The sequence below is a fragment of the Naegleria gruberi genome (genome assembly GCF_000004985.1).
Source record: "Naegleria gruberi genomic scaffold NAEGRscaffold_8, whole genome shotgun sequence".
Taxonomy (NCBI): domain Eukaryota; phylum Heterolobosea; class Eutetramitea; order Acrasida; family Naegleriidae; genus Naegleria; species Naegleria gruberi.
The window spans coordinates 1-13382 of NW_003163319.1; the positions used below are offsets into that span (position 1 = coordinate 1).

At 27.8% G+C, this 13382-nt stretch overlaps 4 protein-coding genes across 4 annotated transcripts; 2 read left to right on the plus strand and 2 right to left on the minus strand.

Moving 5' to 3' along the window:
- Positions 1-93: 93 nt before the first annotated feature.
- On the plus strand, positions 94-4815 carry NAEGRDRAFT_63764 (uncharacterized protein; the record flags this gene model as incomplete). The annotated part of the gene is made up of 1 exon (XM_002680623.1): positions 94-4815. One exon carries the CDS (start codon positions 94-96, stop codon positions 4813-4815), a length of 4722 nt encoding a protein of 1573 aa, XP_002680669.1.
- Positions 4816-4903: 88 nt separating this feature from the next.
- On the minus strand, positions 4904-6089 carry NAEGRDRAFT_63765 (uncharacterized protein; the record flags this gene model as incomplete). Its single annotated transcript, XM_002680781.1, has 2 exons — positions 4904-5682; positions 5777-6089. 2 exons carry the CDS (start codon positions 6087-6089, stop codon positions 4904-4906), a joined length of 1092 nt encoding a protein of 363 aa, XP_002680827.1.
- A 2677-nt stretch (positions 6090-8766) lies between these two features.
- On the minus strand, positions 8767-10664 carry NAEGRDRAFT_63766 (uncharacterized protein; the record flags this gene model as incomplete). The annotated part of the gene is made up of 3 exons (XM_002680782.1): positions 8767-9570; positions 9697-10415; positions 10508-10664. 3 exons carry the CDS (start codon positions 10662-10664, stop codon positions 8767-8769), a joined length of 1680 nt encoding a protein of 559 aa, XP_002680828.1.
- Positions 10665-11331: 667 nt separating this feature from the next.
- Positions 11332-13317, plus strand: NAEGRDRAFT_78554 (ankyrin repeat domain-containing protein). The gene has a single exon (XM_002680624.1). It carries the CDS (start codon positions 11471-11473, stop codon positions 13277-13279), a length of 1809 nt encoding a protein of 602 aa, XP_002680670.1. The 5' UTR covers positions 11332-11470; the 3' UTR covers positions 13280-13317.
- The last annotated feature ends 65 nt before the right edge of the window (positions 13318-13382 follow it).

The following is a 13382-nucleotide window of genomic DNA, read 5'->3' on the forward strand; positions in this document are numbered from 1 at the left end:
TCCTCTTGTGTTCCTTATTGTTTATCTTGGGGAAGTAATATTGTAGTGAGTGGTGCTGATAAGAGAGTTTCTTTTTATAGCATTGATGGTTCAATGTTACAAAATTTTGATTTTGCAGATCGTGAAGAGAAAGAATTTAGTTCAATTGCTTGTAATCCTTCAGGTCAATGTTGTGTTGTTGGTTCATGGAATAGATTAAGAGTTTTTAATTTTAATATTCATAGAAATATGTGGGAAGAAGGTGATCATATTGAAGTTCCAAATATGTATGCTGTTACTTCTGCTTGTTGGAAACCTGATGGTTCTCGTCTTGTAATTGGTAATATGACTGGTCAAGTTGATTGGTTTGATGCTTGTATTAAGAGATATCGTTATAAGGGAGAATTCGAGTTTACTTTTGTTAGTTCAAGTCAAGTTATTGTTAAGAGACTTTCAACAAATGTTAGAATTGTTTTAAAATCTTTATTTGAAGAGGAAATTTTAAAAGTTAATGTTGCTAGAGATCAATATATTATTGCTAGAACACCAAGAACTTTACTTTTAGGTGATTTGGAATCTTGTAAACTTTCTGAAATTGCTTGGAATTCAGATGAAACAAATGAAAAATTCTACTTTGATAATCCTAAAGTTTGTATGGTTTACAAGGCTGGTGAATTTTCAATTATTGAATATGGTATTAATGATATTATTGGAAGTTTTAGAACTGAACATGTTAGTACATTCTTGATTAGTGCAAGAATTGCTGATAAGGAAACACCAAATAATGAAATTGATTTGAGTGGAGGAAATAAGAAAGTAGCTTATTTGATTGATTCTCATACAATTTGTATTCTTGATTTGGTTTCATCATTTACAATTGCAAAAATTAATCATGATTACAAGATTGATTGGCTTGAATTGAATAATAGAGCAACAAAATTACTTTTCAGAGATAAGCAAAGACATCTTCATGTTTTTGATTTAAAGACACAAAAAACAACAACATTATTAACATATTGTAGTTATGTTCAATGGGTTCCAGATTCTGATGTTGTTGTTGCACAAAATAGAAGTGATTTATGTGTTTGGTATAATATTGATTCACCAGATAGAGTTACAATTGTTCAAATTAAGGGTGAAGTTGTTGATATTATTAGATCTGATGGATGTACAGCTGTACTTGTTGATGAAGGACCAGGAACTGTTAATTATGATCTTAATGAAGGTTTAATTAATTTTGGTAATGCAATGGAAGATAAAAAGTATGAACATGCAGCAAGTATTTTAGAAAGATTATCACTCACTCCAGAAACAGAAGCCATGTGGAAGAAATTGAGTGAAGTTGTTATGGATGATCAAAGATATGATATTGCAGAAAGATGTTATGCTTCATTGGGTGATGTTTCAAAATCAAGATTTTTAAGAAAATTAAATCAAGAATCTAAAAGATTAAGAGAAAATGAAGAAGATGCAATGGTTGAACCATTAGATCATTGGAGAATTAGAGCTGAAATTGCAATTCTTGGAAAGGATTTCAAATCAGCTGAACAAATTTATTTGGAACAAGCCAAAGTAGATGAAGCTATCAAAATGTATGAACAATTACACAAATTTGAAGAGAGTATTTTCCTTGCTATTGATAAGGGTATTAATAATGCTCAAGAAAAGAAACAAAAATACATTGAATGGCTTATTCAATCTAAACAAGAAGATAAGGCAGCTAAAATTTATGAAAAGGAAGGACAATATATCAAATCTATTAATTTATATCTTCAAGGTGGTTTCCCAGCTAGTGCAGCCAATGTAGTTTCCAAATATAATGTTGTATTTGATAATAGTGCAAGTGAAAAGTTATTGGATACTATTGCTGAAGCACTTTCAAAGAATGGTTTATTTGAAAAGGCAGGTGAATTCTTTGAAAAGAGAGGATTATATGATAAGGCAATTGAAGCTTATAGAAAGGGAAGATCCTATCGTTTTGCAGTTGAATTATCACGTACTTCATTCCCTGAACTTGTTGTAAAACTTGAAGAAGAATGGGGTGATTATTTAGTACAACAAAAACAAGTTGAATCTGCCATTCATCACTTTATTGAATCTAATAATTATGTTAAAGCAATTGAAGCTGCAATTAATTCAAGACAATGGACAAAGGCTGTTCAAATTCTAGAAGGAATGGATGTTCAAATTGCTAAACGTTATTATGGTAGAATTGCTAGACATTATGAAGATATTCAAAATTTACAACAAGCTAAAAAGTTATATCTTAAAGCTAATGAATATCGTGAAGCTATGGAAATGTTTGAAAGATATAACAAGTGGGAAGAAGTTCAATCCATTGCTGAAACTTATATGAATCAAGCAGAAATGAAACAATTTTATACAGAACTTGCAACCAAATTGGAAAAGAAGCAACGTTTCAAAGAAGCTGAAAAGTTATTTATCAAGGCAGATGAAACTGATTTGGCAATTAACATGTATGCAAAGAATCACATGTTTGATGATATGGTTAGATTAGTTTCAAAATATAATCCAATTCATTTGAAACAAGCACAATTAAAGATTGCTGAACAATTAGAATCTGAAGGACATTTAAGACAAGCAGAACATTATTATATTGAAGCATCTGATTGGAAGAATGCAGTTAACATGTATAGAAATAATGATAAATGGAATGATGCAATTAGAGTTGCTAAAGCTCATGGTGGTTTAACTGCATGGAAAAAGGTTGCACTTGAATGGGCTAAACAATATACAGGTGGTGAAGCAGGTGTCAAGTTATTAAGTAAACTTGGACTTGTAGAAGATGCTATTGATTATGCAATGGATGGTGAATTTTGGGAACTTGCATTTGAAATGGCAAGATCTTCAAGTAATAACATGACTCAAAAACTTCCACAAATTCACATGAAATATGCAATTTCATTAGAAGAAGCTGGTAATTTGAAAGAAGCTGAAACTGAATATATTAATGCTAATAGTCCTAAAGAAGCAATTGATATGTATGTTCATCATACTGATTGGGATAATGCTATGAGAGTTGCTGAAACTCATGATTCAACTTTAATTAATTTCATTATTGAATTCCAAGCTGAATTGGCATTTACTGCTAGAGAATTTGAAAAGGCTGAAAAATTATATTTGGAAGCTAGAAATCCTGAAAAATTAATTGACAAGTACAAGTCAATTCATAGATTCCAAGATGCAAAGAGAATTGCAGATAATCATTTATCAACAGATTATCAAAGACAATTAACATCAGAATGGGCTGAATATTTAGTTGATAATCAAAAAGATCAATCATTATCCAATAATAGTAATAATAATACTAATAATGGTGGTGGTTCAAATTCATCAAACAGTATGAGACAATCATCACGTAATTTAGAACAAGATGATTCAATGATTGATAATGAAAATGATCCAGCAGCACCTGCTAGAATGTTTGCACAAAGTGGACAATATGGTAAAGCTGTTGATGCTTTTATTGGATTTCCATGGAAGGGTGTTGATACAGATTATTTAGAAAATGAATATGTTTCAGCTGTTAAATTAACAATTAATCATTTACAACCAAGAGTTTCAGATGTTGTAAATATTCTTTCAAAGAGATTGATTGAAATTAAGAAATATCAAGCAGCAGTTGAAGTTTATTGTATGGCTAAACAATTTAGAGATGCAGTTGATGTTTTTGTTAAACAAAAAATGTTTGGTGAAGCACTTGAATTGGCAAAACAACGTTCACCTGATTTGATTGATTATATTAAGGATCAACATAAGAGAAGTTTGAAACCAGTTGAAGGACCAATTGATTTAGCAGATCAAATTGAAAGATTAGCAGAATCAGGTGAATGGACTAAATGTTTAGAATTGTGTCAAAAACATGATAATCATGATATATTATCTAGACATACAGCATCATTTATTAATATACTTGTTAATGAAAGACATGATTATAATCAAGCATTAACAATATTAGAAAAGTATGGAGTACCATTAGAAAAACAATTATTGAATACATATAAGGAATTAGTAACACGTATAGTTTGGATGTCAGTTCATCAAGAAAATGCTAATTCATCTGATTTGAAGAGATGTAGAGATATGTTAAATTCATTAATTGAAGGATTTTCAAATTCAGGAATTGTAGTACCAATAAGTCTTGTTAAAATGAGACAAGTATGTCATATTTATCATGTTAAAGATATTTGTAAAAAAGTAACAGAATTACAAGAATTATATACAAAGAATTGTGTTAGTTTATGTAGATATACAGATGAAATACCACCTGATTCTGTTTTTTATGAAGCAGGTAAAGCATGTGAAAAGATGAAATGGGAAAATATGATGTTTGTATTTTATAATAGATTTTTAGATATTGGTGATGCTATTGAAGAAATTGAATTGAAAGAAGAATATCAAAATCAAGATCCACCTATTCTTATTAAGGGTACTGCTGAATTGGAAAATTCAGATTTTCAAGGAACTGATGTACCCTATAAGGTACCAATTCCAGTTTCACAACTCATTGATGATGATTTTAAAGATGATATTACAAATGTTGTTTTACAAAAATCTATGAATGCATCATTTAATAATTCATTATCAAAATGTTCATGTCCATCATGTAAACAACAAATTTACATTGCAAATTCAAATTGTTCAAAATGTAAAACACAATTTGAAATTTGTTCTGTTACTGGTTATCCTGTATTCCCTGATCAAAAAGTACAATGTACAAATTGTAGAAGACCTGCAAATAGAAATGATTGGAATTTATTCATTTTAAAACATAAGAGATGTCCTCATTGTGATGATTTACAATTAACTTTATAAATTATTATTAAATAAATAAAATTCTTTTTACATTATTCTACTAATCTAATTTATTTTAATATTTTAATAATCTATTTTAATTTTAAATTTACTTATTGGATGATTGTAATTTACTCAAAGTAACACCCAAACCAATACCACTTGCCATCATACTTGCAATGGTTAATAAACCAGCAAAACTTAAATTAGCCATTTGAGATAAACCATGTCCAGAAGTACAACCATTGGCACATCTTGCACCAAAAAGTAATAAGAAACCAGATGCAATAGCCATTAATTTTTCATTCAATGTCAATTTCTTTGGTTGTACTCTTGTATTTCCCATAATTGAAGAAATATAAGAACCAGTAATAATACTAATATCAGAAATTAATTGCCAAACATATTTTGGACCAGCAGATAAAGCATACTTATCAAAATAAGATTGATTTACAGGTAAATATCTTGTTAAGAATGAAGCAGCAGTAACAAAAGCAGATGAAGTACCAAGATATGTCTTGACAAATAAATTAACTGGAATTTGAAGTGAACCCAATGCAATACCACTTAAAATTGGATTCCATTGTTTCATTTTCATTAAATTTCTATCATTCTTATTATTACTACTTTGATATTTTGGAGTTGGAAATAATTTTTCTAATAATAAAGCAATACCAATTAAACAACTTCCAAATGGTAAAGCAATACTCCACATTGGTTGATTTAATAAACCATTAATAGTATTAAATGATCCTGATACTTCTTTAGATTGTAAAATTCCTTGAATTGATGGAATATTAATAATTGATCCATAACTAATAGCTCCTAATAATCCACCTAATAATGTATATGGTGATGATGTTACTCCTTCTCCAATTTGTGCCAATACTATTATTATTATTATATTAAATTAAATATAAATTAAATATTATTAAATTAAATATTAAATATATTAAATATATTAAATATAAATAAAACATACCAGTACCAGGACAAGCACCACCCAAAGTTAAACCAGTACCCATAATTAAACCACCAATAATATTACCTCTCCAATTAATATTAAAAGGAGCTAAAGTAGCTAAATTAAATAAATTTAATAAACCTAATGAAATGGTTGAAGTACCACTGGCTGATAAAAATGTTTTCATCATTGTCCAATCTTTTAAATACATTTGATTTTTAATATTTTCAGGTGCTGACATTCTACTCTTTTGTAATATAATACCAAATGCTAATCCTTGTGGAATACCAACACTTGTTGCAATACTATTAGTACACGATGATGATGACATGATGTAAATGGTGATGATCAAGATAAAGATGATAAAGTATTTTTTTTTTTAATTAAAAATATCTCTAAAATGGAGTTGGGTTTTATCTGATATTTTCAATGATGATGCCTCCGCTATCAGTAGGATAACAATTACACGCTAATAAAAACAGTATCGCCGAAAATTTTATTGTAATTACACCTTTGTTTACAAGTCCACTAGTTTGATGAGAAATAAGGGAAATAGTTCCGACAATCATTAATGATTGAAAACTAACACTTTTCAATGAAACAAAATAAGTTGAGTTCATTCTGGTTGTGTGTTAGCATATTGTTCCTCATGTGTATTAACAGGTATAGCGGACACTCAAGTTCTGTTAAATTAATGAATTGAATGTTGTTCCTTTATTGAGCTTGAATACATTACAATTAGGTCAATGAGAAATAATGATGATGTATCGAACAATCTAATGATTGATGGTTTAAATATATAACAACAATGTATAATAATGATGAATAATAACATCTTACAACAACAATAATAACATATTTGATAATATGATGGTAATGATGATCATTTGGTGCTTTTTGGTATTGTTTGGACAATGATCATCCTATTGATGCAATCTACCGATCCGGTATTGATGGTTATCAACTTTCTTGTTGTTTTGCTTAACAACAATAAAAACCATGTATCCATCAATCAACAAATCTACTCTGCCATGATGATGATGGTAACATTGATCCTAACAAGAATAATTCCTCTATGACTGCTGATTCCTACAACAACAACAAAAATCTTTTTGTGTTCTAATGTGATTTTAGATTTGTCTCTGAATAATTCTCTAGAAATTGAAAAGGCCAACATTAGATCTGTAAATAATAGCATTGTGAGTTCTGTTACCAACTCACAAGTTTTGTCATCTCCAATACATCACCCCCAAACAAGATTACCCAACATTCATCAAAAGAAAGATATTGTCTTTGACAAACATAATAATACCCTTTCACTAGCTCTTGACAATCATCAAAGGACGATTAACGGTGCAATTTTAAACACAACACTTGAACGAGAACATTACCATCACATGCCTCAAGGTAAACCCAATACTACACCCACAATATCATGTACAGCTCTCAGTGGTTTCATATTTTCAAAAGTGCATGGTGTTCAAAACATTTCTCCTCATTCCTATTCAAAACGATACAATCCAACAACTCATACACCAACAGCCAAAAAGCCCTTCTTCCATGGAAATACTAAGAAACCATACAATGGTCTTGTGGAGATTTCCAGTTTTGCCACAAACACAGATACACAAGATGAGCAAACATTGGAAAATCCTTTTCAGAAAATCCTTTTCATAAAATCCTGGAGATGATTGTGAATTTTGTAAACCTATAAATAACATTTAAATATTATTATTACAATGATATGGTTTTTTTTTGGAATTTTGTTATTGTTGTTGTAAAATCATATGATGAAATACAATTTTGGGCCTGTGAAACAGTGTAATAGGAAAATATGAAATAAATGTAATTACATTGTTACAAATTAACTCCAATAAAACAAAGTTCCAGAACAGATTTTATTCAGTGTTATCTCAAATTTATGCAACGAGTATTAAAAAGCTTGAAATATGAACATACACTAACCAATAGGTTCGTATTTATCTTAATGTTTATCGTACATAACAGAACACCGATACAATTTCTTACCACCAAATGTCAAAGTTACACTATTCCGTCATTAGTACAGGTTTGGGTATAATGCTCAAAGATTGTATGTTATTTCGTGTATTATAAGCCAAGATATCTAAGATTGTTGATACCGTTTATCTACAAACACAGCTCCAAAGTTAATGATAAACTTTACTAGTTAATAGCATTCATTTGACATATTCATTACGAAACCGTTGTTAAAAGTCAGCATCTGATGTATCTGTAGTAAGTTGATCTGTACAACCACATGTATAAATTTAACATAATCGTGTACTAGTATAATGATTATCAATATCCAAGTGGTTGCTTGTTACGATTCTATGATTATCAGTAATATAATATTTACTTAGGTATTGCTTGGGTTAGCTCTTACTTTTCTCCAACCAACTGAATCAGACGAACAAGAAATTAAAGTTTTGACTCCCAGATTCGACTTCAGAACCTGGTTAGCCATTGTAAAGGATGATGATTCTAACAATCACATTGATTTCACAACTGTGTCCAGTAACTTGTGGCTTTTTTCTCAAGATTCCTTTAAATTTTTTACCTTTTAATTACACACCAACTTTTTATTGTTGCTCTTATTTGAGTCACCCAGAAAGAAGGTTCAATTTCCATCATTCCTAACACTTTTAATTTATGGCTTTAAATGTTAGAAAAGAATATTTCTTGACTTGAAATTTTTCACTTACCTAGCTACGGAAAACAAGCTGTTTCTAACTGTTGCAATTAACAAATTCATCAAGAAAAATCATGTCTTAATCAAAAAACAGGCAAAGGATATTATATATTCCATTATCCAAATTGATGCATCTCTCTAATATTATTGAATGGAATGAAAGCCAACACAAGGAATTCCACAAAAGAATAGAAAGTCTCTACCATGTTAAAAATATAAATTTATATAAAAATTATACAACTTGATTTCTACTAACTCATTCCTCCTGTTTGTTGGTTGTTTGTTGTTTGTTAATCATCTAATATTGAGTAACATTTAATTTCAATTGAGTAGATTGTGGTACAATAGTAGCCTTTCTAACATTCTTTGTTGCATTCATTAATTTAACATATTCAATGTATAAATCACCCTTATCACCATCTAATAATTGCATAGTTTCCTTAATTTGATTCAATTCACTATCATATTTAGCCTTTTTCAATAAAGAAATTGAATCATTTTCAGCCTTTTCTCTTTCAATTTTAGCTTGACCTTCAATTCTTGATTTTTCAATCTTTTCTTTTTGCATATTTGAATTTTTGATTTGAATTAAATTCTTTTTCAATTTTGCAAATTCAATTTGAGATTGAATTTCTTCCTTTTCAGCTAAATTCTTTGCATTTTCTTGTAATTTGTTACACATAATATTCATTGATGATTTAATGGATGAATCTAATAATTGTGCAATTTCCTTATCAACTGGTCTTAATTCTTTAACATCAACTGCATAAACAAAGAAATTAAATTCTCTAAATAATCTACCATGTACTTGAACTGATGTTTCATCATTAAATTCTACTTTGTAATCTTTAAATAAATTATTTCTTAATATATCAGCTGCTCCTTTATGGAATGATTCAAAATAATGTCCACTTGCTAATTCTCTAATTCTACTACGAAGTGATTGACATGAATATCCAATAAAATCACCTGAAAATACTTTATCATATTCTTCATCAGATACTTTTTTATCACTCATTAAAAATTGCCATTTATAGGTCAATTCCATTTGTAATACTGCATTATCTTTAGTTCTAACTAGAAATCCATCTGTCATAAAGTCCTATATTTTATATTAAATTAAATATATTTATATTAAATTAAAAATTAAATAATAAATAAATAATAATAAAAATATTAAAAAATTAAATAATAAATAAATATTAAAAATAAAATTAAAATAACATACAGGTCCCTTATTAACAATAGCAATAGTACATGAATTTTCAACTTTTGGATTACCACCTGAAATTGATAAAGTTCTTAAACCTTCATGTGAACCTAAAATCATTGATTTTGGACCTTCATGAAAAGTTTCAATTCCCTTTTTATGATCAATAATACAAACAATTTCATTCTTTTGTATTTGAATATGATATGCATTAAATGATGATTGATTTGGTAATTCTAATGCATCATATTCTCTATCTGTTAATTTTTTATAATATAATTCTTCATTACATTCTAAAAAGTATGAAGTTGGTCCTTTAACTGTTTTTAATTCACTTGTTTCTACATTTCTAATATAAATTGCTTCATTTTCACCTACATTAATAGCTGATTGAATATCACCAATTCTTTCTTCATTAGTATTAGCATAGTAAATGGTTGGTCCAATGACACGTCTCATTTCACCTGCTTTGAATAATTTCTTATCACCAGTACTATTACCAGTACTAGTATTATTACTAGTATTATTAATATAATGATCTTTTAATGCTTGTAAAAAGATATATTCATTCTTATTTAAAATATCAGCATCAAGTACACGTGAATTTAATAATGATTCACCTGGATAGAGTGAAAATGTTGATGGACCTTGACGAATTTCTTTCATACCAAATTGTGTTTGTTTACTTTCTTGATTATATGGATTTAATATAACCGCATATTGTCTTTCTTTAACAACTATTATTATTAATATTATTAAAATTATAAAAATATTATTAATAGTAAAAATAAAAAATAATTAATAAATAAATAAAAAATAATAAACTTACTAATTTTAGTTTGAATACCAAGTGATTTATCAATAGATTTATTAGCTTGAAGATAAAATCTAGTAGGACCTTCAACTAATTCAATACTACCAGTTTCATTGTTAATAACATGAACATATTGATCAGCATATAATACAACAGGTGAATCTTGACTCATTGTTTTTTTAGATGACATGTAATTTAAATATTATTATTATTATTATATATTAATATATTATTATTGTTATAATATTATAATATTAATGATGATGATAGCAATAGTTGATATATGATAGCAATAACACAAAGCAATACTTTGATTTTTTTTGATAATAAGTTCATCTATTCCTAGCCTTTGCTTTTGTATGTTTGATCAACTTAGTTGCATTCTAACTGATTGATCAACAACTCAATCACTTGTGTGGATGAACCTTTGTGTGTTAAGAAGAGATATTATAAAACAAGGTTAGTACCTAATTGAGAACTTTTACAAGTTCATTGGTGACTAAAATGATCTTCAACTTTTTGTTCAATGTTCTCAATAATAATAATTACATGTACCTACCTTATAATCCAATAATTATTAAAAACATTATTTTGATTGAAAATTGTAAAATTTGTATTATTACTAGTATTCAAATATTAAAGTATTATTAGATTAATAGTACAGTAGTTTAGATAAACATCACAACGATGTAAAGATCGGAAATAAACAACACATCATAGGACATTGTGTTTCCGAATGGCGCCTTATTTTTATTACACCCAATTGTCCACTATTGATACAATGTTGTTGTATTCATAAAGATAATAATATTCAGTATACAAAAAAAGCCTTTTTATTATCTCTCTTGTATCACCCAACAATCATTCTCATCCTATTATTATTATTAATATTACTCTAATAGTAATAATATATAATATCATCTAATCAAAATATAACAATACTAACATACAACATAACAATAACAACAATAACAAAATATGGTAACAACATTTGAAGATATAACAGAAAAACCAATTCAAACAACAATAACAACACCACACATAATATCATCGGATGAAGTGTATGAAAATGTTGAAAGATTAAATTTATTTAAAGTTAAAGAAATTGTTGAAAAACATTTAGAAAATTTAAATTTATTTTCATTACAATATTCAAAGATGGAGGAATCAATGAGTGAGGAAGATTTATTTGATAATCCAGATTATTTATCACATGATTTATTAAATATAATAGATGATGAATATAATACACCACTTCATAAATTAATTTTATTAGAAAATTTAAACAAATCACAAGAAAGTACAAGATATCAAATTATTGAAGAATTAGTTATAAAAGCTAAAGTTAGATGTGATGTTGTTAATAATGATGGTTTAACTCCTTTATTAATTGCTGTAAAGAAAAACAAACCTAAAATTGTTACTTTATTAATTAAATTTGGTAAACATTGTTCAGTGAATGATAAATGTCAATCTGCTCCATATATTGGTTATACTTCACTTCATTCATGTTGTACTTGGTCTTTAATTGATTCTAATGATAATAATTCAAATGATAACAATGATAATACAAATGAATCAAATGATAATAATAATGATGAATCAAATGAATCAAATAATGATAATAACAAATCAAATGATGATGAATCAACAGTTAAAACATTAAGAACATTAGAATCAATGGCAAGATTATTAATATCATTAGGAGCTGATGTGAATAGTAAAAATTCAGAAGGTGAAACACCACTTCATACCTGTGCTAGAAATGGAACATTGGGAGTGGCTAGAATATTAATAAGTGAGGGAGCTAATGTAAATTCACAAAACAAACACAAAGTAACACCATTAATGATTGCCTGTACATTGGGTAATTTAAATATGGTTGATTTATTATTAGATTTTGAATTACAAGAAGAGGGAAATGTACAATTGAAAAATAATTTATTATCCATTGATATTCAAGATCAAATGGGTGATACTGCTTTACATTTTGCATTTCAAAGTCAATTACAAAGAGTATTTGCTAATGGTATTGAAGTTAGTCAAGATCATGAACGTATTGCTTATAGATTAGTTTATGCAGGTAAAGCTAATTTAGATTTATATTCTAAAGATGATTATTTACCAACTGATTTTACTTCAGATTCTTTTAAATTAATTTTAAGAATTGTTTCACAACATTCACATTTATTTCCATCTAATTTAGATACTTTATTACAATTACCTGATGATTTATTATCTTCTCCTTATTTAGATCCAAAAGAAAGAAAATTATTTGTACAAGCTATTAAAGAATATAGAAAAGATAGAAATGATTTAAATGAAGCTGAATCAAAGAAATCTGGTTGTCCAATGGTAACAGGTAATAGATCTTTAATGAAAAAGAGAAATAAGAATGATAGTAATAAGAATGATAATAATAAGAGTGATAATAAGAGTGATAGTAAGAATGATGAAAAATCTAATAGTACTGCTAATGGTGGTAGTAGTGCATTGGGTGCATTATTTGGTGGTGGTTCAATTCCAGCACATGGACAAGGTGGTGATATTTCAAAGTGTCCATTTATGAAGGGTAAACAACAACCTCAAGAAACAACAAGTGAATCTACTACAAATACTACAAATACAACAAGTAATAATAATGGTGAAGAAAATAATATTGAACAACAACCAAAAGGAAAATGTCCAATTCCATATCATAATGAGTTAATGATGATATTTTCAAAGCAAAATCTCATTTATTTACTTGTTTTAATCATTTGTGTTGTACTTGCAAGAGTTCTCTAACTTGGCATAAATATTTGAATAATAAATTTATTTTTGATACAATGATTTTCCCTTGCCTCAATTCCATTTTCTAGAGTTCAAGTTGAAAATGATTCTTTTTTTA